This window comes from Heteronotia binoei, unplaced genomic scaffold, assembly GCF_032191835.1.
Source record: "Heteronotia binoei isolate CCM8104 ecotype False Entrance Well unplaced genomic scaffold, APGP_CSIRO_Hbin_v1 ptg001823l, whole genome shotgun sequence".
Classification (NCBI taxonomy): domain Eukaryota; kingdom Metazoa; phylum Chordata; class Lepidosauria; order Squamata; family Gekkonidae; genus Heteronotia; species Heteronotia binoei.
The window spans coordinates 1-27207 of NW_026800417.1; the positions used below are offsets into that span (position 1 = coordinate 1).

Here is a 27207-nt window from a genome sequence, read left to right on the forward strand (position 1 = left end):
TAGAATCTTTCGGGCTCAAGTGCCATGTTCTACTGGAGAAAGTTTTCCTTCCAGACGTTTCGTTCTCAGCTTTGGAGAACATCCTCAGTGGCGTTGCAGCCAGAGCAGGCGCTCAGACCTTCTTGGCTGCTGGGCATTGAGTGGGGCCAGGGCTGCTGGAGAGCTGCTATTTCTAGGCTGGAGGGGGTGTGGCGTGGTGAGTCTATAAAAGTGCCTGGAAATGGGTTCTGTTGGGTCATAGTGAGGAAATCCAAGTCTCTGCATAAGCCAGGATGAGATGTGGTAAATTTCTTGATGAGTTCTAATTTAGTGCTTTCACGTTGTATATTGCCTTTGAATTTTTGGTTAGGTTTATATTATTATTATTTTGGTAGAATAGTCAGTTTCAGCTCTGTAATGGCAGATCCAGGGAGATAAAAATGTTTCCTGGCTGTATTCTGGCGGTTGTGATTCCAGACTGGTGTCCATTGATTCTCTGACACAGAGACCAGCAATTCTGTCCAGGGTGCTCAGCTGAAGGGCATTGAGGACATGTATTGAAGTGGATGCCATGCAAGTGGATGGGCCCAGGATGGAGCAGCTGATGTTATTAGGTCCCACAACAGCATTTCCAGAGTGTTACATCTCAATTTGCTTGCAGGGTTTGGTCCCTGGATTTGTGTCTCTGTTGGGAGGCGTCCATGGTTGTTGATGAGGGCAGCTGTTTTAAGTTGGGAGGGCTCCCCCTACACAAGGAATTGCCTGTCCCCCAGGACCTGTGAAAGAGAAGAGGCTCCAGAGGAGACTGTAAGCGACCCTCAGTGGTAAGAACATAAGAACATAAGAGAAGCCATGTTGGATCAGGCCAATGGCCCATCCAGTCCAACACTCTGTGTCACACAGTGGCCAAAAATTTTATATACACACATCTCTCTCTCTCAGCTTGGCTTCGCGAACGAAGATTTAAGAAGGGTGCAATAGTCCACGTTTGCTGCAGGCTCGCTGGTGGCTGACAAGACCAATGCGGGACAGGCAGGTCCGGCCACAGCGGCTGCAGGGAAAAGTCTGATTTAGGGTTGGTCCTGTAGCAGTGCGATTCTTTCTCAATCTCCTTTTGTCCTCAAGACCAGCTATGCGTGTGTTCTCAAAGGAAGAGACAGCCTGGTGGATGGTGTGCCTCCATGCTTTGCGATCTGAGGCTAGGTCAGACCTCTGGTGATGGTTGATGTGACAGGTGCTAAGGGATTTCTTCAAGGAGTCCTTGTACCTCTTCTTTGGTGCCCCTCTATTTCGATGGCCGGTGGAGAGTTCGCCATACAGGGCAATCTTGGGAAGGCGGTGGTTTTCCATCCTAGAAATATGCCCTGCCCAGCGCAGCTGCGTCTTCAACAGCAGTGCCTCGATGCTGGTAACCTCTGCCCGCTTGAGGACTTCAGTGTTGGTCACAAAGTCACTCCAGTGGATGTTGAGGATGGTGCGAAGGCAGCGCTGATGAAAGCGCTCAAGGAGTCGCAGGTGATGACGGTATAAAACCCACGATTCGGAGCCATAGATGAGGGTTGTCATCACAACCGCTTTGTAAACATTGATCTTTGTGCCTTTTTTCAGATGCTTGTTGCTCCACACTACTCTTTGTGCAGTCGGCCAAATGCACGGTTTGCCTTTGCCAGCCTGTTGTCAATCTCCTTGTCGATCTTGGCATCTGAGGAGATGATGCACCCCAGGTAGCTGAACTGCTGGACTGTCACTGTGGCTAATAGCCATTGATGGACCTCTGCTCCATATTTTTATCTAAACCCCTCTTGAAGGTGGCTATACTTGTGGCCGCCACCACCTCCTGTGGCAGTGAATTCCACATGTTAATCACCCTTTGGGTGAAGAAGTACTTCCTTTTATCTGTTTTAACCTGTCTGCTCAGCAATTTCATCGAATGCCCACGAGTTCTTGTATTGTGAGAAAGGGAGAAAAGTACTTCTTTCTCTACTTTCTCCATCCCATGCATTATCTTGTAAACCTCTATCATGTCACCACCGCAGTCGACGTTTCTCCAAGCTAAAGAGTCCCAAGCGTTTCAACCTTTCTTCATAGGGAAAGTGCTCCAGCCCTTTAATCATTCTAGTTGCGCTTCTCTGGACTTTCTCCAATGCTGTAATATCCTTTTTGAGGTGCGGTGACCAGAACTGCACACAGTACTCCAAATGAGACCACATTTGGTGTTGGAGGGCCTGTGTCTACTGGCCAGACCAGGTTCAGAGCTGCTTCAGCCCCCAGCCCCAGATCTCTCTCTTTCCACCTGGAGCCCTCCTCCTCCTGTGGCCTTTCCACTCAGGTTCCGATCTCTCCAGGGCCTTCTTCTCAGTTTGGATCCTGTCCTGGATGGGGTTTGCTTTTCCCTTTCCATCATCTGGGGGTTTGACCCCCCTGCCCTCCTCCTTCATCCGAGTCATTCACCTTATTGTACTAGCTCTTTGGTGAAGGTAGTATTGGGTGTTAACTGGTTAGTTATTCCAGTATCCCAGATCAGACTTGGCGGAGTGCACCTTGGCAACACGCAGCATCACAGAATTACGCTCCGTGGGCTGGCAGCGTCACAGAATTACATAGAACAACTTGTCAGTTTCAAGACTTATAATTGTCCCTTGATTGATTGATTGATTGATTGCACTCGTATCCCACCCTCCCCAAATGGGCTCAGGGCAGCTAACAATACTCACAATTCGATGACAGATTCACATTATAACAACAAAACATTTAGGAACTACATTCTAGATAGAGCAGCTTTAGAGACAGAGACAGAACTAACCTCAACTAGCAGATGTGGACATGCACCCAGCCTCCATTGTGGATATGTGCAAGAGGAGAGGGAGGGAGGGAGGGAGGGGATTTCCCTGAGATCTATCCACAAGGCAGGACCTGATCTACATGTTTTTGAGGGGGGGCAAAATTAAAAAATGACACCCCCTTATGGACTATTCCATCTTATGGTCCCATAGAATATAATGGACTCCATACCCAATTTGGCACACACACCCTCCATCGGCACCCAGGGCAAGCGCCACCATCTGGCACCCCTGCCCCCCCCCCCCCACAGATCTGGCCCCGCCACAAAAACAGGAGAGTAAACTGGAAGAAAATCCCACCATTTGCCTGTCTGTCTCACTGACTTAAGAGCCCCGTGGCGCAGAGTGTTAAAGCTGCAGTACTGCAGTCCTAAGCTCTGCTCACAATCTGAGTTCGATCCCCGGTGGAAGCTGGGTTTTCAGGTAGCTGGCTCGAGGTTGACTCAGCCTTCCATCCTTCCGAGGTCAGTAAAATGAGTCCCCAGCTTGCTGGGGGGAAAGTGTGGATGACTGGGGAAGGCAATGGCAAATCACCCCATCAAAAGTCTGCCGTGAAAGAGTAGGAAACAACTAGTGCTTGCACAGGGGACTTTTCCTTTTCCCCACAGTGAAGACAGTTGGGAGGCCAGCAGGACACTTTTCCCAGTGGGGGAAGAGCAGCTCCTGCTGTGGGGCCACTTCAAGGGGAGGAGGGGGTCTCCTTCTTGCCCCATTCCACATTCCAAACCCAAAGTGAGGCCAGCTTTAAAAAAGAAAACCTTGGGGGGGGGGGCTGTTCCTCCTCCACAGACTTCCTGGCAGTTCCAGTCCTTTGGACCTGTGTCTGCCTTCACTGGCTGCCCTGCTGGGGCACAGTTGGGGTGGGGGGACTCCCCGACACTCTTGCCTGGCCGGGAACCCTGAGTGTGCAGCTCCAGCCACTCCACCTCAAAAAAGGTATTCTAGCCTTGGGAAAGGTGCAGAAAAAGGACTACTAAAATGAGGAAGAGGATGGAACACCTTCCCTATGAAGAAAAGTTAAAGAGGGCTGTTTAGCTTGGAGAAATGATGACTGCGGGGTGACATGATAAGAGGTTTACAAAATTGTGCATGGGACGGAGAAGGCAGAGAAAGAAGTACTTTTCTCCATTGCTCACAATACGACAACTCGTGGGCATTCAATGAAATTGCTGAGCAGTAGACCTAGAACAGATCAGAGGAAGCCCTTCTTCATCCAGAGAGTAATTATCCCATGCAATCCACTGCCACAGGAAGGATGGCAGCCACACCATAGACACCTGAAAGAGGGGAATGGGGGGGGGAACACATCTGGAGCAGAGGCCCATCAGTGGCTGTTAGCCAGAAGGTGTGGATGGAACACCTGTGTCTGGGACAGTGATGCGCTGGATGCTTGGGGCTTGGGGGTCACAGTGGAAGGGCTCCTGGAGTTCTGGCCCCACTGATAAACCTCCTGATGGCACCTGGGGGGGGGGTGTTTTTGGCACTGTGTGACACAGAGTGTTGGACTGGAGGGGCCACTGGCCTGATCCAACAGGGCTTCTCTTATGTTCTTATGTGACACAGAGTGCTGGACTGGAGGGGCCACTGGCCTGATCCAGCACAACTTATTTTATGTTCTTTGGTGCACTGCAGTTGCTTGAGATTGGGGCACAATCTCTTGGGCACTCTGTGCGCACACACAAAGTTCTTCTCAGCCACTGGGCAGGAGGTGGGCACCCCTGGCACCATGCCTCGCCCCCTGCCCTCAATGCAAGCGGCTGCCAGCCATCTGCAGCACGATCTGAGTGTGGCATGTTCAGATTAGCGGGGCTGGCACGGAGCCAGCGTTGACTAGTTGCAGGGAGTGCTGTGGATGGGGCCATCTGTGCGGGGCAGGCCTTTGGGTGACCTCTGCAGCTAACACCTTGTGCAACGTTCAGTGCCCCAAAGGCCTGGCTGCTTATTTTTGGCCAGAGCCAATCTCTCCCTGCCAAGTTGGATGGCGGAGTTTGCAGGCACTGAGCAAGTCAGTGGGGGGGGGGGAGGGAACTGGTTGGGGCCCCCACAGCGGTTGGTTTGTTCTTAGTGCACCTCCCAAGCCCCAGACTTCCCCTTTATCTCTGCGCCCTCTCCCAACATTCACCAAAAGAATATTCAAAGCCTATTTTGGAGGCAACATACATCATACAAGCGTAAGAGAACATTTGCACATGTGGCTGATTTTGATGATGGGAATTCACTGCATTTGAGGTTGGGTTTCATGGGGGCATGGCCCTGACTCAGCCCCTGGGGGCACCTCATGCCCTGAGTTGCTGTGCTAGGTCCTCCCCCCCCCCCCCAGCACCCCACTGCTTACCCTCCCTGGCAGCCTCTTCACGGCTCTCTTGTTCTCCTGGACCCAGGTATGCCATTGACCAGAGTTCTGACCTGGAGCACATCTTCGACATTGACCCAGAGAGGGGCACCATTGTGACAGGCAAGCTACTGGACCGGGAGACGGCCGGCTGGCACAACATCACCGTCTTGGCCATGGAGGCAGGTGAGGCATGGGTGGTGCGGGAAGCAGAGGCTGGGCATGGGAGACCCTGCATTCCAAATTGGTCTGTTTGGTCTCCAAATCCCCAGCTTTCAGCGTTTTTTAAAGAGTTAGCCTCTAGATCTTTGTATGACTGAGCCAAGATTCTCCCTTCTCCCTCTGCCGTAAAAGAGGATAGAGACTTACTTCTTCTTTTTAAAAAAGTTTGCTTGGGCCAGTCACACTTTTCCAGCCTAACTTACCCCGCAGGGTTGTTGTAAGGGTGAAATGGAGGAGAAGAGAAGAAGGTGAGTCATAAAAGAGGATAGAGACTTACTTCTTTTTGTCAAAAAAGGTTTGCTTGGACCAGTCACACTTTTCCAGCCTAACCTACCCCGCAGGGTTGTTGTAAGGGTGAAATGGAGGAGAAGGTGAGTCATAAAAGAGGATAGAGACTTACTTCTTCTTTTAAAAAAAGTTTGCTTGGGCCAGTCACACTTTTCCAGCCTAACCCGCAGGGTTGTTGTAAGGGTGAAATGGAGGAGAAGAGAAGAAGGTGAGTCATAAAAGAGGATAGAGACTTACTTCTTTTTGTCAAAAAAGGTTTGCTTGGACCAGTCACACTTTTCCAGCCTAACCTACCCCGCAGGGTTGTTGTAAGGGTGAAATGGAGGAGAAGGTGAGTCATAAAAGAGGATAGAGACTTACTTCTTCTTTTTAAAAAAGTTTGCTTGGGCCAGTCACACTTTTCCAGCCTAACTTACCCCGCAGGGTTGTTGTAAGGGTGAAATGGAGGAGAGGAGAAGAAGGTGAGTCATAAAGGGGGATAGAGACATACTTCTTTTTTTCAAAAAAGGTGTGCTTGGAGCAGTCACACTTTTCCAGCCTAACTTACCCCGCAGGGTTGTTGTAAGGGTGAAATGGAGGAGAGGAGGAGATGAACCACTCCCCACTGGGGAGGAGGACAGGATAGCAATAAAGTAAGCAGATTTTTTAAAAATGGAAGCTGGGAATTAAGATTGAGCCTTATAACATTACAGCTCCATAGCAATTAGCTGTTGCAGGTTTCTTTAAAAACCCCAAAGGCCCCCAGTGGCATGGTTGGAGGGATGGAGGCAAGGAAAGGGTGGGGAGGGGAAACCCGCTGTCTGGAAGACCCGCTGTGGTTGCCGTGAAGTTCCAGCTGCCTCGGGGAGACTCCAGGGAAGGGTGGGCCGGTTCTTAAAGCCCCCCCTCCAGTGAGGACCTGCGGCAGGGGCCTGGGAAGGGCGGGGAAGGCAGCCTAGGGCCCCTCCTCCTCTTGTGTCCACTCGGGCTTCAGGCTGACTGGGTGGAGCTGCGGTGGAAGGACCGCTTCACTCCCTCGAAAGCGCCACCTGCGAAACTTCAAGGCAGCAATTGCGTGGGCCTGTTTTTAAGGAGCTGCTCCTGGAGCTCAGAGGAGGGGCTTTATCGCCGCCCCCCCCCCAGCCGCAGCCTGGCATCCCGCGCTGTTTCAGGCCTGGTTCCTGACAGGCCGCTCTGCCCAGCTGCTGCCCAAGCGAGAGTCATTCCTCCCGCCTCCAGTGGCGGCGACCCGCAGCCTTCAGCCGGCCTGTGCGGGAGGAGGAGGGGTCACCTGGGGGTGGGCAAGGCCTGCCTGGGCGGCTCTGCGCGGGGAGGGAGTCCGCCCCCCTTTCCTTCCCCTCTGCAGCCTCTCCCCGAAGAGGGAAGCCGGGAGCGCAAAGCTGTTCTGCTTCCTCCCTTCAAACAAAGGCGGGAGGAGGAAACACAAAAGGCCCCGCCGCCTTTGATGTCTGCCTCCCTCCCTCCGCTGGGGCTCCCAGGCAGGCGAGGCAGACGACGAGAGCGGATTTCGGAGCCCGGCCCGAGACACGCCGCGCCTCTGCCAGAAGAAAGGCGGGAGCCCCAGGAGAGGAGAGGGGGGGAGTTCGCAGAACAAACATCCCGGCCAAGACAGACGCGGGGAGGGGGGAGCGGTGCTGCGACAGAGAGTGGCCTTGGAGGGAGGGGAGCGCGCTGGCCAGGCTGCAGGGATCCGGACCCTCGTACTGGGGCAGTAGCCGCCCCCCCCTCACATGCTGTTGGGGACAGTTGTCGGAGGGCTGGGCTGCTCTGCATCCACAGGTGTGCGCCGGTGCACCTCCCCTCCCCACATCCTCCCCTGCTGCGGGGTGGGGGGAGAAGGCAGAGGGGACTCTCAGAGGGGCGGGGCTCTCTTACCTCCTCCTTCCTGGCCAGAGTCCAGGCTCCTCTTGGGTGGCCTGGCTGGAGGGGGCCAGCTCAGGGATCTGGATGACGGGGGGGGGGCTCTGTAGTCTCTCGTGGCCGGCGGAGAAGGGGCCAGGCCTGGCTGGGGGGGGCTGCGCTGGGTAGGGCGGGAGGAAGGGCTGGGCGGGTGGCATCGGCGGGCAGGGAGGCGGCAGGCATCCGGGGGCTGCTCCCCTGCTCGGATCTGCAGGCCGGTCATTCAGCGGGGCTCTCAGGGCGCCTTAGTGCTGCATCTCGCTGTCAGGAGGAGGCTCAGACTCAGCCATTCAAGCTCCCGGACGCCCCGGCACTCACCTCCGCCCCAGCGCTGCTTTGTAGGCAGGAAAGATTAATGGCCCAGATTGACTCCCCAGGGCCGCTGCGGGGGGGGGGGGGGAGGTCTAAGCTGAGTTGCTGTGAGCCAGTTCCCAGTTTGGTGTAGAAGAAGATATTGGATTTATATTCCGCCCTCCACTCAAGAGTCTCAGAGCCGCTCACAATCTCCTTTCCCTTCCTCCCCCACAACAGACACCCTGTGAGGTGGGTGGGGCTGAGAGGGCTCTCCAAGCAGCTGCCCTTTCAAGGACAACCTCTGCCAGAACTATGGTGACCCAAGACCATTCCAGCAGGTGCAAGTGGAGGAGTGAGGAATCAAATCTGGTTCTCCCAGATAAGAGAAAGCACACTTAACCACTCCACCAAACTGACTCTCTCAGTGTAGTGTAGTGGTTAAGTGCGCGGACTCTTATCTGGGAGAACCGGGTTTGATTTCCCCCTCCTCCACTTGCACCTGCTGGAATGGCCTTGGGTCAGCCATAGCTCTTGTAGTGGTTGTCCTTGAAAGGGCAGCTGCTGTGAGAGCCCTCTCAGCCCCACCCACCTCACAGAGTATCTGTTGTAGGGAGGAAGATAAAGGAGATTGTAAGCCGCTCTGAGTCTCTGATGCAGGGAGAAGGGCGGGGTATAAATCTGCAATTCTTCTTCTTCTTCTCTGGCTCACGCAAGACCACTGGTATTATACCGTCGTCATCTTAGATCAGGAGAAGTGGCCCCAGAGCACAATACTTGATGCCGGAGCTTCCCCGCTGAGGGCCAGGGGCTCCGGAAGCAGAATTGTTGTTCAGGAGACTCCGCGGCTTAGAGGGAGCTTTGGTGGACGGGGGTGGTCCGCAGTGGCCCTGGGAACCCCACGCTGCAAGAAGGGCGGGCGGGAGGGAGGGAGAGCGGCGGGAGCAGCGGCCCTCCTGCCAGAGGTTTGGCCCCGCAAAACCAGACTCCCCCCTCCCCCCCACACACACACCTGCGCGGCCGAGGCTGGGGGTGGGACTTGCTGCTTCCCCTTTCCTGCCAGAGATGAGGTGCTTCTCTCCCGCCCCTCGCCCCTGTGATCTGACCTCACTCGTTCGCCAACCCCCCCCCCCCGCCCTCCCAAGCGCTTCAGATCTTTCTGGAATTGCCGCCATTCGCCTGGGACGCCGCCAGCTGGAGGAGCTGAGAAGAACCCCCTGCAGAGCTGCCCCCTCCCACCCGCAGCGCTCCAGGTCCGGGACCCCCTCCGGGACTCCACCTGCCCCTTGTGCGGGGCCCGGCCGGGGCGGGGCAGGGGGTCTCCGGGGCCCTCCTCCTCTTCTGGCGCGGGAGCTGGTTACCTTCCCTGGGCTTAATATTCGCGCTTCTCTTCCGGATTCCTTCCGGCGCTCCCGCCAAGTGATGGCCGGCCTGGCCTGCTGTGTGTGTCCCTTGCTGGTAATTGAGGAGATCCATCTTCTTGGCACCTCCCCCCCTCCCCCGCTGCTTAATTGCCCTCCTGCGCTCAGCCAGCTGGGGGGGGCGGTCCTGCAGCCTTCTGCGCCGCCCCCTCCCCGCCACAGGAGTGAGACCCAGGGTCCCCTCTGCAGCCCCTTGGAGGTGGCTGGGCTGCTGGGGCTTTGGGCAGCCCCCTCTGAGTCTGCCCTGGCTGCGATTTGCCCCGGGCCCCCCCGGCTGTGTTCTTCCTGCTTTGCTTGCTTGCCCCCCCCCCCCCAGCACCTGCGGCAGCTCCCCTCCCCAAATCCCTTTTGCTGCAAAGATCGCCATGCGAGTGGGCAGTGGGGGGGGGGGGGCTGAAGCCACGCCCCCACCCCGAGGGTGCGGCCCGGAGGGTTCCCTGATGGGACTGCAGCCTCCTTCTCCCGGGAAAGGCTGGAGAAAGACCCCGCAGGGGTGGCCGCTGCTGGAGAAGGGGGGGGAGTGCTGCAGCCCCACCCCCCTTCTCCCCTCCCCCTCCTGCTGGAGCGCGCCTGGTCCCCGGAGGAGAGGGGGGGGCAGCTCAGAGCCCAGTCCGGACACTTGGCGCGCTCGGTGGTGGAGGGTGGGGAGGACTGGACCAGCGCCGCCCACTGCCTGAATCCTGCGGGCGCTTCCGCCCCCTGCCCTGCCCTGGGCGCTCTGGGCTGCGGGGCCTTCAGCAGACAGGTCAGGTTCCACCTCGCTGGTCTTCCCTAGTGCGGGGCCTCTCTCCCCCCCCCCCCCCCGCTTCCCTTCCAGCCTCTCTTGCGTTGCCAAGCGCTGCGCCCCTTCTGCGGTGGCACCATCTCCTTCTCCGCCCCCTCCATGCGGAACAACTTCCTACTCCGCAGTTCCAGATCTGGAGGCAGCTCCTGTTGCCGGAACTCCCCAGCAGGGAGCTGCAATGGGGCGGGGGCGGAGGGGCCTTCTGGATGGGACCAACACCAGGTGCCAATCACAGCCGGGAGCCCCCGCCCTCCCTCCCGCCCGGCGCTCTCGGCGTTTCCCCAGCGCTGCCTCCCCGCCCCCCCCCCCCCCCACGGCCTTCTCAGATTCAGCATCCCAGCTCCTGGAGGAAATACAGAAAAACGGCATGTTTAATTTTAATTTAGGAAAGCATTTAGGTAGCAGGCTCACTTCCTCACTGCTGTCAATCACGTTTTCTCAAGGCTGACATCAATTAGCTTAAAAATATTGAATGTAATTTTGCCTGACACAACATATTGCAGCCACTGCAAAATATAATTTATTTTAGAAGAAGAAATAATTAAACTAATTTGCATGTCAGTCAGCCTAGCTGGGATGCCAGTAAGGGGGGGGGCGCCGAGGGAGGTGACGTTTCCTCTCTGGCAGCAGCATCCTGCCCCCCCCTCCAACCCACCTGGGCTGGCTCCCAAGTGCCCTCTGATGAAGTCACACTTCCCCGCCTCTCTTCCCGCACGCCCCCTTTTCTCCTGCGGCTGCGCCTCTCTGTGGCTATCCTGTGAGAGCAAGACCCTGGCATCCAAAGGGTTAAGAACCTGAGAGGATCCCTGCTGGAAGTGGGCCAGTCTCACACCCGGCCCCCAGCCAGCTCCTTTGGAGGGAGAACCACCAACAGGGCGTGGAGGCCCAGGCCTTCACCTGAGAAGATCATCAGAAGAACCCTGCTGGGTCAGACCAGTGAGGGTCCATCTAGTGCAGCCTCCTGTCTCACTCAGTGGCCAGCCAGTTCCTCTGGAGGGCCAACAGCAGGGCAGAGAGGCTGAGGCCTTCCCCTGAGAAGAACATCAGAAGAGCCCAGCTGGGTCAGACCATAGAGGGTGCATCTAGTCCAGCCTCCTGTCTCATACAGTGGCCACTCAGTTCCTCAGGGCAGAGAGGCTGAGGCCTTCATAAGAACATCAGAAGAGCCCTACTGGATCAGACCAGAGATGGTCCATCTAGTCCAGCCTCCTGTCTCACATAGAGGCCAGCCAGTTCCTCTAGAGGGCCAACAACAAGGCAGAGAGACTGAGGCCTTCATAAGAACATCAGAAGAGCCCTGCTGGATCAGACCAGTGAGGGTCCATCTCGTCCAGCCTCCTGTCTCACACAGTGGCAAACCAGTTCCTCTGCAGGGTCAACAGCAGGGCAGAGAGGCCGAGGCCTTCATAAGAACATCAGAAGAGCCCTGCTGGATCAGACCAAGGAGGGTCCATCTAGACCAGCCTCCTGTCTCACTCATTGGCCAACCAGTTCCTCTGGAGGGCCAACAACAGGGCAGAGAGGCTGAAGCTTTCATGAGAACATCAGAAGAGCCCTACTGGGTCAGACTGGTGAGGCCTTCCGTTGATGTTGCCTCTTGGCTCTGGGATTCAGAGGACAAAGGCCTCTGAATGTGGTTCCCTTTAGTTCCCATGGCTGGGGTCCTATAAACGCCTCTGAGTGGGAAGCTCTAGGTCCCTCCTTTCCTTATGGGAAAGGTGCCCTAGCCTCTCTCTCCTGCACTCCTGCTGGCTCTGCGGGTGGAAGCAGTTGCGCCCCAGCCCCTCAGCTCTCCTCCAATAGGCGGTTTCGTTCCGGGGTGGGGTGGGGGGCTGCCCTGGAGGAGGAGGAGGAGGAGGAGACAGACAGACAAACACCAGACTCTCGGTGCTGCGAGGAGCGCCTAAGGAGGGCTCCGCTCTGCCTCTGGACCCAGGACTACGCGGAGCTCTACAAAAGCGTTACGAGGGAGGGACTCCGAGAGTTCCGCAGCAGCGCTTCATAGTCTTTTGCCCCTGGGGCGCCCGTCCAGGGAACTCTTCGCGGGCAGACCCGCCAGCAGTCAAGCCCCTCCGCTCGCCTCCCTGGTCTAGGGCGGCTCAAGCGCCTCTTCGCCCGCCCTCCACACACCCGCTTCTAAGCAGGAGAGGGGCCGGCCGCCTCCCCCCCCGGCTCTGGCCTGCAAGCGCTGCGCGTGGTGCCCTCCCCACCCTCCCGACAGCGCCTGGCGGAATCCGCGGGCCCAGAGGCCCACTGCGCGCCTCAAAAACAGCTGGTGCGGTTGGTGGGGGCGGCCCGGATTGAGGCGGGCAGCAGCGCAGGCCTCCAGGCGCTCCCCGGACCTCGCTGCGGGCTGTGCGATTTGGAGCGCCCTGGACGAAGGCCGGGCCAGTCGGGCGGAGCAGCGCCTCGCAGCAAAGGGCGGGCGCCGGGGCGTCAGAGGCATCCATGGCTCCGACTTGCAAGGCCAGGCAGCAGCCCGGCTGGCCGCTTCGCGCTTCCCCACTGCGCCGCCCCTCCGGAGGCCTTGGAGAGGCAGGCTGGGGCCCGGGGCGGCTCAAGCCTGGTGCGAAGCGGCCCCCTCTTCGCCCCGACCCCTGGAAACCCGGGTGGCCCGCCCCACTCTCTGGCCCCAACGCAGCTCTCAGATCCGCCCCCAGGGCTGGCGGCGAGGGGCGCGCTCTGCTGCTGCTGGGGCGCCTTCTTCTTCCAGCCCAGGCTCAGCGGCCTCGCCCAGATTCTCCTGCGCCAAAGGGACTCCGGGCCGCAAGGCAGGACATTCCGCCGGGTACAGAGAAGGGCGGCTGGTGGCCCCCTGAGGACGAGCGAGCCCCCCCCCCGCAAGCTTGCCTCCCGCTGGGCCGGGATCCCGAGCTGAGGAGCGAGGGGAGCGGTGGGGGCCCCAAGACGAAGGGAGCTGCCCCCCCTCTCTCCGGGGCCTCTGCCTGGCCGCACTGCTCGCTCCGCCTGGATTCCGCCTTCACGACTCCCTGCGAGCGAGGCTGAGAGAGCGTGCCCGGGCCAAAGCCATGGCTAGCCCGGGTTTCCTCACCAGGAGGATGCCCCCTGCCCTGCCCTGCCCTTGGAGGGCCACCCCCTTCTCCCCCCCCCCGTGCTCTCCGGCTGTGGAGCTGCGGAGAATTCCTGCCTCCTCCTTGCGGGGTTTTGCTCAGAGGGGGGCTGGAGCGCTTCGGTCCCTAGGGGCGGGTCACCTGGGGTTGGAGCACAGCTGGGAGGTGGGCGAGATGTGGGGAGGGAGTGAGCGGGAGCCTAAGGGAAAGGCCAGACAGGCAGGCTCACTCCACCCCGCCCCAGCTCAGCTGTGTGGGTTTTTTTTTTGGGGGGGGGGGGCTTAGAGGCTACAGCCGAGTTCTTTAAGCAGGGCGGGGAGGGGCTTCGGGGACCCCCAAACCCCCCCGCAAGCCGCCTTTCTCTGCCCCTCCCAACTCCTAGCAGCTGAGCCTTCCTCAGCCAGGATGTGGGGCCGGCCAGCAGAGGGGGGAGCCGTGCTTCTGGGCAGGGCAGCTCTCTGGGAGGCTCTTGGGGGAGGAGGAGAGGAGGAGACTGGATTTATGCCCCGCCGCCCTTCACTGGGGAGTCTCAGACAGCCTGCGAGGAGGGTGGGGCCGAGAGAGCACCGCGACTGGCCCCAGAAGGTCTCAGCAGCCGGCTGCGCGTGGAGGCGGAGGGATCAAGGCCGCCTCTCCCAGATTCGAGTCCCGCCCTTGGCTGGCTGGTGGTGTCTGGGGCAGGGCCGCTGTGCCGGGGGGGGGGGGCGGGAGGATGTCCTCTTGAGGCTACCTCAGCTGCGGCTCCTGGCCTGGGACTCGGGAAGCACGCGGGGGGGGGGGATTCCCCTGCGCCTCCTTCGGGCACCAGCCTCCCCTTCACCCTCACGTCCAGCGGGGGGGGGGGGATGGATTGTGCGGCCTGTTGCAGTGAAAGGCAAGGGCCCAGTCCTCCTTCCTCCAATCCCCCCGCCCCCACCCGTGGTTCGTCTGGCCCAGCCACAGCGGAGCCTACCGGGGAGGGGGGAGGGGGGAGGGGACTGCTGTCCGGCTTCCTTTGACGCGGGCCCAGCGAGACCTCTGCATGCGAAGAACCCGCAGCCCTCATTTGGGGCAGGAACTCTGGATTTTATTGTGCTCTTTTTTTCTCCTCTGGGCTCCCTTGTTCAAACCCCCTGGGAGAATTTGGCTAAACTCTAAGATTTGAAAAACTTTCTATTATTTCCCCCCCACAAAAAAAAATGGGGAAAGGACCCAAACATACAAAGCAGACAGGTGAAAATCTGTCTCGTGCCCCTGCGGCCACAGAGGAGGAAGTCATTTAAAAAGTATGATGGAAATAAGGTTTTATTATGGCAATTGTAATTCAAGGAGGATTTTCAGGTAGATGCTGAGCTGACATAATTGAGTACACCTTCCCGTGATGGCATATGCAAATGAGTTACGCTAATGAAGTTGGCATCTCTTTTTCTAGGAAATGATTGTGCCAGATGCCAGCTTGGCTCTCCCCCTAAGAACATAAGAGAAGCCCTGCTGGATCAAGCCAGAGGCCCATCCAGTCCAACACTCTGTGTCTCATAAGAGAAGCCATGTTGGATCAGGCCAATGGCCCCTGCAGTCCAACACTCTGTGTCTCATAAGAACATAAGAGAAGCCATGTTGGATCAGGCCAGTGGCCCCTCCAGTCCAACACTCTGTGTCACAGAAGAACATAAGAGAAGCCCTGTGGGATCAGGCCAATGGCCCCTGCAGTCCAACACTCTGCGTCACATAAGAGAAGCCCTGTTGGATCAGGCCAGTGGCCCCTCCAGTCCAACACTCTGCGTCACATAAGAACGTAAGAGAAGCCCTGTTGGATCAGGCCAGTGGCCCCCCCAGTCCAACACTCTGTGTCACATAAGAACATAAGAGAAGCCCTGTTGGATCAGGCCAATGGCCCATCCAGTCCGACACTCTGTGTCACAGAAGAACATAAGAGAAGCCCTGTTGGATCAGGCCAGAGGCCCATCCAGTCCAACACTCTGTGTCTCATAAGAACATAAGAGAAGCCCTGCTGGATCAAGCCAGAGGCCCATCCAGTCCAACACTCTGTGTCTCATAAGAGAAGCCATGTTGGATCAGGCCAATGGCCGCTGCAGTCCAACACTCTGTGTCTCATAAGAACATAAGAGAAGCCATGTTGGATCAGGCCAGTGGCCCCTCCAGTCCAACACTCTGTGTCACAGAAGAACATAAGAGAAGCCCTGTGGGATCAGGCCAATGGCCCCTGCAGTCCAACACTCTGCGTCACATAAGAGAAGCCCTGTTGGATCAGGCCAGTGGCCCCTCCAGTCCAACACTCTGCGTCACATAAGAACGTAAGAGAAGCCCTGTTGGATCAGGCCAGTGGCCCCCCCAGTCCAACACTCTGTGTCACATAAGAACATAAGAGAAGCCCTGTTGGATCAGGCCAATGGCCCATCCAGTCCGACACTCTGTGTCACAGAAGAACATAAGAGAAGCCCTGCTGGATCAGGCCAGGGGCCCATCCAGTCCAACACTCTGTGTCTCATAAGAACATAAGAGAAGCCATGTTGGATCAGGCCAATGGCCCCTGCAGTCCAACACTCTGCGTCACATAAGAGAAGCCCTGTTGGATCAGGCCAGTGGCCCCTCCAGTCCAACACTCTGCGTCACATAAGAACGTAAGAGAAGCCCTGTTGGATCAGGCCAGTGGCCCATCCAGTCCAACACTCTGTGTCACATAAGAGAAGCCCTGTTGGATCAGGCCAATGGCCCATCCAGCCCAACACTCTGTGTCACAGAAGAGCATAAGAGAAGCCCTGTTGGATCAGGCCAATGGCCCATCCAGTCCAACACTCTGTGTCACAGAAGAACATAAGAGAAGCCCTGTTGGATCAGGCCAATGGCCCCTGCAGTCCAACACTCTGCGTCACATAAGAGAAGCCCTGTTGGATCAGGCCAGTGGCCCCTCCAGTCCAACACTCTGCGTCACATAAGAACGTAAGAGAAGCCCTGTTGGATCAGGCCAGTGGCCCCCCCAGTCCAACACTCTGTGTCACATAAGAACATAAGAGAAGCCCTGTTGGATCAGGCCAATGGCCCATCCAGTCCGACACTCTGTGTCACAGAAGAACATAAGAGAAGCCCTGCTGGATCAGGCCAGGGGCCCATCCAGTCCAACACTCTGTGTCTCATAAGAACATAAGAGAAGCCATGTTGGATCAGGCCAATGGCCCCTGCAGTCCAACACTCTGCGTCACATAAGAGAAGCCCTGTTGGATCAGGCCAGTGGCCCCTCCAGTCCAACACTCTGCGTCACATAAGAACGTAAGAGAAGCCCTGTTGGATCAGGCCAGTGGCCCATCCAGTCCAACACTCTGTGTCACATAAGAGAAGCCCTGTTGGATCAGGCCAATGGCCCATCCAGCCCAACACTCTGTGTCACAGAAGAGCATAAGAGAAGCCCTGTTGGATCAGGCCAATGGCCCATCCAGTCCAACACTCTGTGTCACAGAAGAACATAAGAGAAGCCCTGTTGGATCAGGCCAATGGCCCATCCAGTCCAACACTCTGTGTCACAGAAGAGCATAAAAGAAGCCCTGTTCGATCAGGCCAATGGCCCATCCAGTCCAACACTCTGTGTCACAGAAGAACATAAGAGAAGCCATGTTGGATCAGGCCAATGGCCCATCCAGTCCAACACTCTGTGTCTCATAAGAACATAAGAGAAGCCATGTTGGATCAGGCCAATGGCCCCTGCAGTCCAACACTCTGCGTCACATAAGAGAAGCCCTGTTGGATCAGGCCAGTGGCCCCTCCAGTCCAACACTCTGCGTCACATAAGAACGTAAGAGAAGCCCTGTTGGATCAGGCCAGTGGCCCATCCATTCCAAAATTCTGTGTCACATAAGAACATAAGAGAAGCCCTATTGGATCAGGCCAATGGCCCATCCAGTCCAACACTCTGTGTCACATAAGAGAAGCCATGTTGGATCAGGCCAATGGCCAATCCAGTCCAACACTCTGTGTCACACATAAGAACATAAGAGAAGCCCTGTTGGATCAGGCCAATGGCCCATCCAGCCCAACACTCTGTGTCACAGAAGAGCATAAGAGAAGCCCTGTTGGATCAGGCCAATGGCCCATCCAGTCCAACACTCTGTGTCACAGAAGAACATAAGAGAAGCCCTGTTGGATCAGGCCAATGGCCCCTGCAGTCCAACACTCTGCGTCACATAAGAGAAGCCCTGTTGGATCAGGCCAGTGGCCCCTCCAGTCCAACACTCTGCGTCACATAAGAACGTAAGAGAAGCCCTGTTGGATCAGGCCAGTGGCCCCCCCAGTCCAACACTCTGTGTCACATAAGAACATAAGAGAAGCCCTGTTGGATCAGGCCAATGGCCCATCCAGTCCGACACTCTGTGTCACAGAAGAACATAAGAGAAGCCCTGCTGGATCAGGCCAGGGGCCCATCCAGTCCAACACTCTGTGTCTCATAAGAACATAAGAGAAGCCATGTTGGATCAGGCCAATGGCCCCTGCAGTCCAACACTCTGCGTCACATAAGAGAAGCCCTGTTGGATCAGGCCAGTGGCCCCTCCAGTCCAACACTCTGCGTCACATAAGAACGTAAGAGAAGCCCTGTTGGATCAGGCCAGTGGCCCATCCAGTCCAACACTCTGTGTCACATAAGAGAAGCCCTGTTGGATCAGGCCAATGGCCCATCCAGCCCAACACTCTGTGTCACAGAAGAGCATAAGAGAAGCCCTGTTGGATCAGGCCAATGGCCCATCCAGTCCAACACTCTGTGTCACAGAAGAACATAAGAGAAGCCCTGTTGGATCAGGCCAATGGCCCATCCAGTCCAACACTCTGTGTCACATAAGAGAAGCCATGTTGGATCAGGCCAATGGCCAATCCAGTCCAACACTCTGTGTCACACATAAGAACATAAGAGAAGCCCTGTTGGACCAGGCCAATGGCCCATCCAGCCCAACACTCTGTGTCACAGAAGAGCATAAGAGAAGCCCTGTTGGATCAGGCCAATGGCCCATCCAGTCCAACACTCTGTGTCACAGAAGAACATAAGAGAAGCCCTGTTGGATCAGGCCAATGGCCCCTGCAGTCCAACACTCTGCGTCACATAAGAGAAGCCCTGTTGGATCAGGCCAGTGGCCCCTCCAGTCCAACACTCTGCGTCACATAAGAACGTAAGAGAAGCCCTGTTGGATCAGGCCAGTGGCCCCCCCAGTCCAACACTCTGTGTCACATAAGAACATAAGAGAAGCCCTGTTGGATCAGGCCAATGGCCCATCCAGTCCGACACTCTGTGTCACAGAAGAACATAAGAGAAGCCCTGCTGGATCAGGCCAGGGGCCCATCCAGTCCAACACTCTGTGTCTCATAAGAACATAAGAGAAGCCATGTTGGATCAGGCCAATGGCCCCTGCAGTCCAACACTCTGCGTCACATAAGAGAAGCCCTGTTGGATCAGGCCAGTGGCCCCTCCAGTCCAACACTCTGCGTCACATAAGAACGTAAGAGAAGCCCTGTTGGATCAGGCCAGTGGCCCATCCAGTCCAACACTCTGTGTCACATAAGAGAAGCCCTGTTGGATCAGGCCAATGGCCCATCCAGCCCAACACTCTGTGTCACAGAAGAGCATAAGAGAAGCCCTGTTGGATCAGGCCAATGGCCCATCCAGTCCAACACTCTGTGTCACAGAAGAACATAAGAGAAGCCCTGTTGGATCAGGCCAATGGCCCATCCAGTCCAACACTCTGTGTCACAGAAGAGCATAAAAGAAGCCCTGTTCGATCAGGCCAATGGCCCATCCAGTCCAACACTCTGTGTCACAGAAGAACATAAGAGAAGCCATGTTGGATCAGGCCAATGGCCCATCCAGTCCAACACTCTGTGTCTCATAAGAACATAAGAGAAGCCATGTTGGATCAGGCCAATGGCCCCTGCAGTCCAACACTCTGCGTCACATAAGAGAAGCCCTGTTGGATCAGGCCAGTGGCCCCTCCAGTCCAACACTCTGCGTCACATAAGAACGTAAGAGAAGCCCTGTTGGATCAGGCCAGTGGCCCATCCATTCCAAAATTCTGTGTCACATAAGAACATAAGAGAAGCCCTATTGGATCAGGCCAATGGCCCATCCAGTCCAACACTCTGTGTCACATAAGAGAAGCCATGTTGGATCAGGCCAATGGCCAATCCAGTCCAACACTCTGTGTCACACATAAGAACATAAGAGAAGCCCTGTTGGATCAGGCCAATGGCCCATCCAGCCCAACACTCTGTGTCACAGAAGAGCATAAGAGAAGCCCTGTTGGATCAGGCCAATGGCCCATCCAGTCCAACACTCTGTGTCACAGAAGAACATAAGAGAAGCCCTGTTGGATCAGGCCAATGGACAATCCAGTCCAACACTCTGTGTCACAGAAGAACATAAGAGAAGCCCTGTTGGATCAGGCCAATGGCCCATCCAGCCCAACACTCTGTGTCACAGAAGAGCATAAGAGAAGCCCTGTTGGATCAGGCCAATGGCCCATCCAGTCCAACACTCTGTGTCACCGAAGAACATAAGAGAAGCCATGTTGGATCAGGCCAGTGGCCCCTCCATTCCAACACTCTGTGTCACAGAAGAACATCAGAGAAGCCCTGTTGGATCAGGCCAATGGCCCCTGCAGTCCAACACTCTGTGTCTCATAAGAACATAAGAGAAGCCATGTTGGATCAGGCCAGTGGCCCCTCCAGTCCAACACTCTGTGTCACAGAAGAACATAAGAGAAGCCCTGTGGGATCAGGCCAATGGCCCCTGCAGTCCAACACTCTGCGTCACATAAGAGAAGCCCTGTTGGATCAGGCCAGTGGCCCCTCCAGTCCAACACTCTGCGTCACATAAGAACGTATGAGAAGCCCTGTTGGATCAGGCCAGTGGCCCCCCCAGTCCAACACTCTGTGTCACATAAGAACATAAGAGAAGCCCTGTTGGATCAGGCCAATGGCCCATCCAGTCCGACACTCTGTGTCACAGAAGAACATAAGAGAAGCCCTGCTGGATCAGGCCAGGGGCCCATCCAGTCCAACACTCTGTGTCTCATAAGAACATAAGAGAAGCCATGTTGGATCAGGCCAATGGCCCCTGCAGTCCAACACTCTGCGTCACATAAGAGAAGCCCTGTTGGATCAGGCCAGTGGCCCCTCCAGTCCAACACTCTGCGTCACATAAGAACGTAAGAGAAGCCCTGTTGGATCAGGCCAGTGGCCCATCCAGTCCAACACTCTGTGTCACATAAGAGAAGCCCTGTTGGATCAGGCCAATGGCCCATCCAGCCCAACACTCTGTGTCACAGAAGAGCATAAGAGAAGCCCTGTTGGATCAGGCCAATGGCCCATCCAGTCCAACACTCTGTGTCACAGAAGAACATAAGAGATGCCCTGTTGGATCAGGCCAATGGCCCATCCAGTCCAACACTCTGTGTCACAGAAGAGCATAAAAGAAGCCCTGTTCGATCAGGCCAATGGCCCATCCAGTCCAACACTCTGTGTCACAGAAGAACATAAGAGAAGCCATGTTGGATCAGGCCAATGGCCCATCCAGTCCAACACTCTGTGTCTCATAAGAACATAAGAGAAGCCATGTTGGATCAGGCCAATGGCCCCTGCAGTCCAACACTCTGCGTCACATAAGAGAAGCCCTGTTGGATCAGGCCAGTGGCCCCTCCAGTCCAACACTCTGCGTCACATAAGAACGTAAGAGAAGCCCTGTTGGATCAGGCCAGTGGCCCATCCATTCCAAAATTCTGTGTCACATAAGAACATAAGAGAAGCCCTATTGGATCAGGCCAATGGCCCATCCAGTCCAACACTCTGTGTCACATAAGAGAAGCCATGTTGGATCAGGCCAATGGCCAATCCAGTCCAACACTCTGTGTCACACATAAGAACATAAGAGAAGCCCTGTTGGATCAGGCCAATGGCCCATCCAGCCCAACACTCTGTGTCACAGAAGAGCATAAGAGAAGCCCTGTTGGATCAGGCCAATGGCCCATCCAGTCCAACACTCTGTGTCACAGAAGAACATAAGAGAAGCCCTGTTGGATCAGGCCAATGGCCCCTGCAGTCCAACACTCTGCGTCACATAAGAGAAGCCCTGTTGGATCAGGCCAGTGGCCCCTCCAGTCCAACACTCTGCGTCACATAAGAACGTAAGAGAAGCCCTGTTGGATCAGGCCAGTGGCCCCCCCAGTCCAACACTCTGTGTCACATAAGAACATAAGAGAAGCCCTGTTGGATCAGGCCAATGGCCCATCCAGTCCGACACTCTGTGTCACAGAAGAACATAAGAGAAGCCCTGCTGGATCAGGCCAGGGGCCCATCCAGTCCAACACTCTGTGTCTCATAAGAACATAAGAGAAGCCATGTTGGATCAGGCCAATGGCCCCTGCAGTCCAACACTCTGCGTCACATAAGAGAAGCCCTGTTGGATCAGGCCAGTGGCCCCTCCAGTCCAACACTCTGCGTCACATAAGAACGTAAGAGAAGCCCTGTTGGATCAGGCCAGTGGCCCATCCAGTCCAACACTCTGTGTCACATAAGAGAAGCCCTGTTGGATCAGGCCAATGGCCCATCCAGCCCAACACTCTGTGTCACAGAAGAGCATAAGAGAAGCCCTGTTGGATCAGGCCAATGGCCCATCCAGTCCAACACTCTGTGTCACAGAAGAACATAAGAGAAGCCCTGTTGGATCAGGCCAATGGCCCATCCAGTCCAACACTCTGTGTCACAGAAGAGCATAAAAGAAGCCCTGTTCGATCAGGCCAATGGCCCATCCAGTCCAACACTCTGTGTCACAGAAGAACATAAGAGAAGCCATGTTGGATCAGGCCAATGGCCCATCCAGTCCAACACTCTGTGTCTCATAAGAACATAAGAGAAGCCATGTTGGATCAGGCCAATGGCCCCTGCAGTCCAACACTCTGCGTCACATAAGAGAAGCCCTGTTGGATCAGGCCAGTGGCCCCTCCAGTCCAACACTCTGCGTCACATAAGAACGTAAGAGAAGCCCTGTTGGATCAGGCCAGTGGCCCATCCATTCCAAAATTCTGTGTCACATAAGAACATAAGAGAAGCCCTATTGGATCAGGCCAATGGCCCATCCAGTCCAACACTCTGTGTCACATAAGAGAAGCCATGTTGGATCAGGCCAATGGCCAATCCAGTCCAACACTCTGTGTCACACATAAGAACATAAGAGAAGCCCTGTTGGATCAGGCCAATGGCCCATCCAGCCCAACACTCTGTGTCACAGAAGAGCATAAGAGAAGCCCTGTTGGATCAGGCCAATGGCCCATCCAGTCCAACACTCTGTGTCACAGAAGAACATAAGAGAAGCCCTGTTGGATCAGGCCAATGGACAATCCAGTCCAACACTCTGTGTCACAGAAGAACATAAGAGAAGCCCTGTTGGATCAGGCCAATGGCCCATCCAGCCCAACACTCTGTGTCACAGAAGAGCATAAGAGAAGCCCTGTTGGATCAGGCCAATGGCCCATCCAGTCCAACACTCTGTGTCACCGAAGAACATAAGAGAAGCCATGTTGGATCAGGCCAGTGGCCCCTCCATTCCAACACTCTGTGTCACAGAAGAACATCAGAGAAGCCCTGTTGGATCAGGCCAATGGCCCATCCTGTCCAACACTCTGTGTCACAGAAGAACATAAGAGAAGCCCTGTTGGATCGGGCCAGTGGCCCCTCCAGTCCAACACTCTGTGTCACATAAGAACATAAGAGAAGCTCTGTTGGATCAGGCCAGTGGCCCCTCCAGTCCAACACTCTGTGTCACAGAAGAACATCAGAGAAGCCCTGTTGGATCAGGCCAATGGCCCATCCAGTCCAACACTCTGTGTCACAGAAGAACATAAGAGAAGCCCTGTTGGATCAGGCCAATGGCCCATCCAGTCCAACACTCTGTGTCACATAAGAACATAAGAGAAGCTCTGTTGGATCAGGCCAGTGGCCCCTCCAGTCCAACACTCTGTGTCACAGAAGAACATCAGAGAAGCCCTGTTGGATCAGGCCAATGGCCCATCCAGTCCAACACTCTGTGTCACAGAAGAACATCAGAGAAGCCCTGTTGGATCAGGCCAGTGGCCCCTCCAGTCCAACACTCTGTGTCACAGAAGAACATAAGAGAAGCCATTTGGATCAGGCCAATGGCCCATCCAGTCCAACACTCTGTGTCACAGAAGAACATAAGAGAAGCCCTGTTGGATCAGGCCAATGGCCCATCCAGTCTAACACTCTGTGTCACATTAAAGCAGCAGAGAAGCCCTGTGGGATCAAGCCAATGGCCCATCCAGTCCAACACTCTGCGTCACACAGTGGCCAAAAAAAATTACACACACACACACACTGTGGCTAATAGCCACTGATGGACCTCTGCTCCATATTTTTATCGAAACCCCTCTTGAAGGTGGCTATGCTTGTGGCCGCCACCACCTCCTGTGGCAGTGAATTCCACATGTTAATCAGCGGGCCAGTTGCCCCCTGCTCCCGCCATCTCCTGGAGGCCCCTCCCTGCATTGCGTGGGAGAGGGGCTTGAAGGGGCGCTTCATGTCTGGGCATTCATTTCCCCAGGATGTCGGGGCGGGTCGGTGGGATGGGGGCTGCGGGGGTGCTGGGGGCTGCAGGCAGCGCTGAGGCGGCTGTAGTGAAGGCAGCTCTTTGGAGCCACCTGCGGTGCTTTTGTGTGTTCCAGACAACCCCGAGAAAGTGTCCCGATTGTCCCTGCAGATCCGCATCCTGGATGTGAACGACAACCCGCCCGAGCTGGCCACTCCCTACGAGGCTGCGGTGTGCGAGGACGCCAAGGCTGGAGAGGTGGGGGGGCGCCTTCACTTTTGAGGGTGGGGCCGAGCAAGGGCGAGGGAAGGGCACTGCAGGGGGAGGGCTGCTTCCACATGGAGGAGTTCTTGTTGGTGCCTGGACTGCAGGCAGTGGTGGATTGCCCTGCCCTTCCTCTGATCCTTGGGGCCACCATGCCCTGGGATCTCAAGGAATCTGGGGGTTGCCAAGGAGGAGATATATTGCCCTGCCTGGGCTGGAGGGCCAGGCTGACCCTGTCTCGACCTCCCCAGAAGCCACCAAGAAGGAAGGCCCGGCAGGAGAGGGCAAACCATCTCTGGGCATCTGTCTGAGGCAGTGTGCTGCATACCAGAGCTCACACCCCCCGAAGGAAACTCTTTTGGACTTATAGCCTCCCAGAAGGGACTTTACTTGGAAGGAGGGAAAAGGACATCTATGAACAAGCAGATCATGGAAACAGGTCATTGTAACGCTATATGTGCTGCTGGAGAAGACTCTTGAGAGTCCCTTGGACTGCAAGAAGATCCAGTCAGTCAGTTCTAAGGGAGATCAACCCGGACTGTTCCCTGGAAGGTCAGATGCTGAAGCTGAAGCTCAAATCCTTTGGCCACCCAATGAGCAGGGAGCACTCCCTGGAGAAGACCCTGTTGCTGGGAAAGACAGAAGGCAAAAGAAGAAGGGGATGGCAAAAGATGAGATGGCTGGACAGCATTACTGATGTAACAACCACGAATTTGGGCAGACTTCGGAGGATGGTGGAGGACAGGAGGGCCTGGCGTGAATTCGTCCAGGGGGTCACAAAGAGTCGGACTCGACTGTGTGGCTGAACAACAACAACAACGCTATAGCAGGGGTGGCCAAACTGCAGCTCAGGACCCACACGTGGCTCTTCCACACACATATGGCTCTCAAAGCCCCCCCACCCCTTCAGCCAGCTTGCAGAAGGCCTTTGTCTCTTTAAATCACTTCTCCAGGCCAAGGCAGCCAGTTTGGCCACCCCTGTGCTATAGTGAAGGGGCATCTCCTGGGTGGGGGTGGGGAATGGCGGCTGCAGAGGCTGAGGCAGGGGAAACCTGCCCTGCCCAAAGCCGCCCCCCCTCGCCCATCCATGGGGCAGATTCCACTCCAAGGGCAAAATGACGGCATGAAACCAAGGGGGCCGAGAGAGCGGACAGCAAAGCAAAGGAAGCAGAACAAGTAGAGGGGGGTGTCCCCCCCTCCCCGCCAGCAGCCCTGGGGTGAGGTAGGCAAGGCAGCCCCAGCTTGTGAAGGGGAAGGAGGGGGGGGGGAGCGAGTCCTGATTGGGGAGGGGGGCTTTTGCAGGGGGAGCTCCTAGGGCCTCTGGGGCTGCGGGGGGGGGGGGGTCGCTGGACATTCCTGACTGCATTCCTGGAAAGCTCCTGGGGGAGGTCTGTCTCGGCAGGGAGGAGGCTGTGGGGGGAGCGGTGCGCGGGGGGGGGGGAGGCTGCTCCTGCTGTCCGGCCCCAGCTGTGAAGGATCCCTGTGGGGGGGGGGGGGAGAGTCCCGCCTGCTCCTGCTCCAGCTCTCCTTCCTCCTGCAGCTCATCCACACCATCAGCGTGGTGGATCGAGACGAGCCCCAGAGCGGGCACCACTTTTATTTCACGCTGGCCCCGGAGGCCTCGGGCAGCAGCCGCCACTTCTCCCTCCTGGACATCACGGGTGAGTCCTCCGGCCCCCTCCCCCCACCGAGGGGCGCGCCTGGACCCTCCCTCTGCTCCCCCAGGCCTCCTGCCCCTCCCCCCGCCTTTTGCTCCTTCCTCCCCCCCCCCATGTCTGGCGACTGCCCTGCAGCTGCCCCCCGCCCCCCCCGCCATGCTTCAGGGGCTCCCTCCCACCTGCTTTAGGGACCCCAGGCCCTGCCTCCAGCCTGCCCTCCCTGGCCAGCGCCCCCTCCTGCCTCCCTTCCTCCTCCGCCCTTCCGCAGCCCCCCCCCCCACTCTCCCGCTCTCCCTCTCGCAGGCGCCCCAGATACACCCATCAGTGGTGACAAACGGCCGCCAACGCCCCATCTGTTTCTCTGTACAAATTTGTAGCCAGTTTTGAGATGTGATTTATAAATATTGCTGTTGGAGCCCAGATGAGCCGCTGATGGATGCCAGCCCAGATGGAGACGCCGCACTCCCCCTGCTGCAATCGTGTCCGCTGCTTGCCAGATCTTGGCACCGCTTGGCCCGCCCCTCCGCCCCGCCCCTCCTCGCTGCCTTCTTGGGGGCAGAGAGCTCCAGGCCTGCTTTTCACTCCTGCCCAGCCCCCCCTCCCCTCCCCCTGGAGAGACCCACCCCCACCCTGTTAGCCGCCTGCTGAGGAGCACCCAGAGAACACTTCGGGCCCCAAATGACCCATCTCCGCGGGTTACAGGCTCCGGCCTGGGACCTCCTCAGACACTCCGGCTGGGATCACCTGAGGCCACTCACTCTCGCTGTCTAGCCTACCCTGCAGGGCTGTTGTGCCGCGGCTAAAATGAGCAGGGGAGGACAGTGCCCCGGGCTCCGTGGAGCACAAAAGCAGGGTAGAGAGAGGGTCAGCAGAAAGAAGTGAACCAAACAGGATGCTCTGTTTCAAATGGGGAGGCAGCAAAAAAGGACAACTGCTTGCAAGCGTTAAATCAGCACACCCAGAAGAAAGACTGTAGAATGGCTTTCTCCCTGTAGAGCTAGCTTTCTTCTTGCAGGGAGCTTTTTTTTTAAGAAGAAGAAGACATTGGATTTATATCCTGCCCTCCACACAGAGTCTCAAAGTGGCTCACAATCTCCTTTATCTTCCTCCCCCACAACAGACACCTTGTGAGGTGGGTGGGGCTGAGAGGGCTCTCACACAGCTTCCCTTTCAAGGACAACCTCTGAGAGAGGTATGGCTGGCCCAAGGCCATTCCAGCAGCTGCAAGTGGAGGAGTGGGGAATCCGACCCGGTTCTCCCAGATAAGAGAGCTCTGGTTGCCCCAAGGCCATTCCAGCAGGTGCAAGTGGAGGAGTGGGGAATCAAACCCGGTTCTCCCAGATAAGAGAGCTCTGGCTGACCCAAGGGCAGCCCAGCAGCTGCAAGTGGAGGAGGGGGGAATCCAACCCTGTTCTCCCAGATAAGAGAGCTCTGGCTGACCCAAGGGCATCCCAGCAGCTGCAAGTGGAGGAGGGGGGAATCCAACCCTGTTCTCCCAGATAAGAGAGCTCTGGCTGCCCCAAGGCCATTCCAGCAGCTGCAAGTGGAGGAGTGGGGAATCCAACCCGGTTCTCCCAGATAAGAG

General features: G+C 56.6%; 1 protein-coding gene across 1 annotated transcript; it reads left to right on the forward strand.

Annotated features, from left to right (window-relative positions):
• Positions 1-5139: 5139 nt before the first annotated feature.
• Positions 5140-25625, forward strand: LOC132565877 (cadherin-22-like; the record flags this gene model as incomplete). The annotated part of the gene is made up of 3 exons (XM_060230538.1): positions 5140-5337; positions 23837-23958; positions 25505-25625. Coding segments are annotated over 3 exons (441 nt in total), but the record flags the coding sequence as incomplete, so codon positions are not given.
• Positions 25626-27207: the final 1582 nt, after the last annotated feature.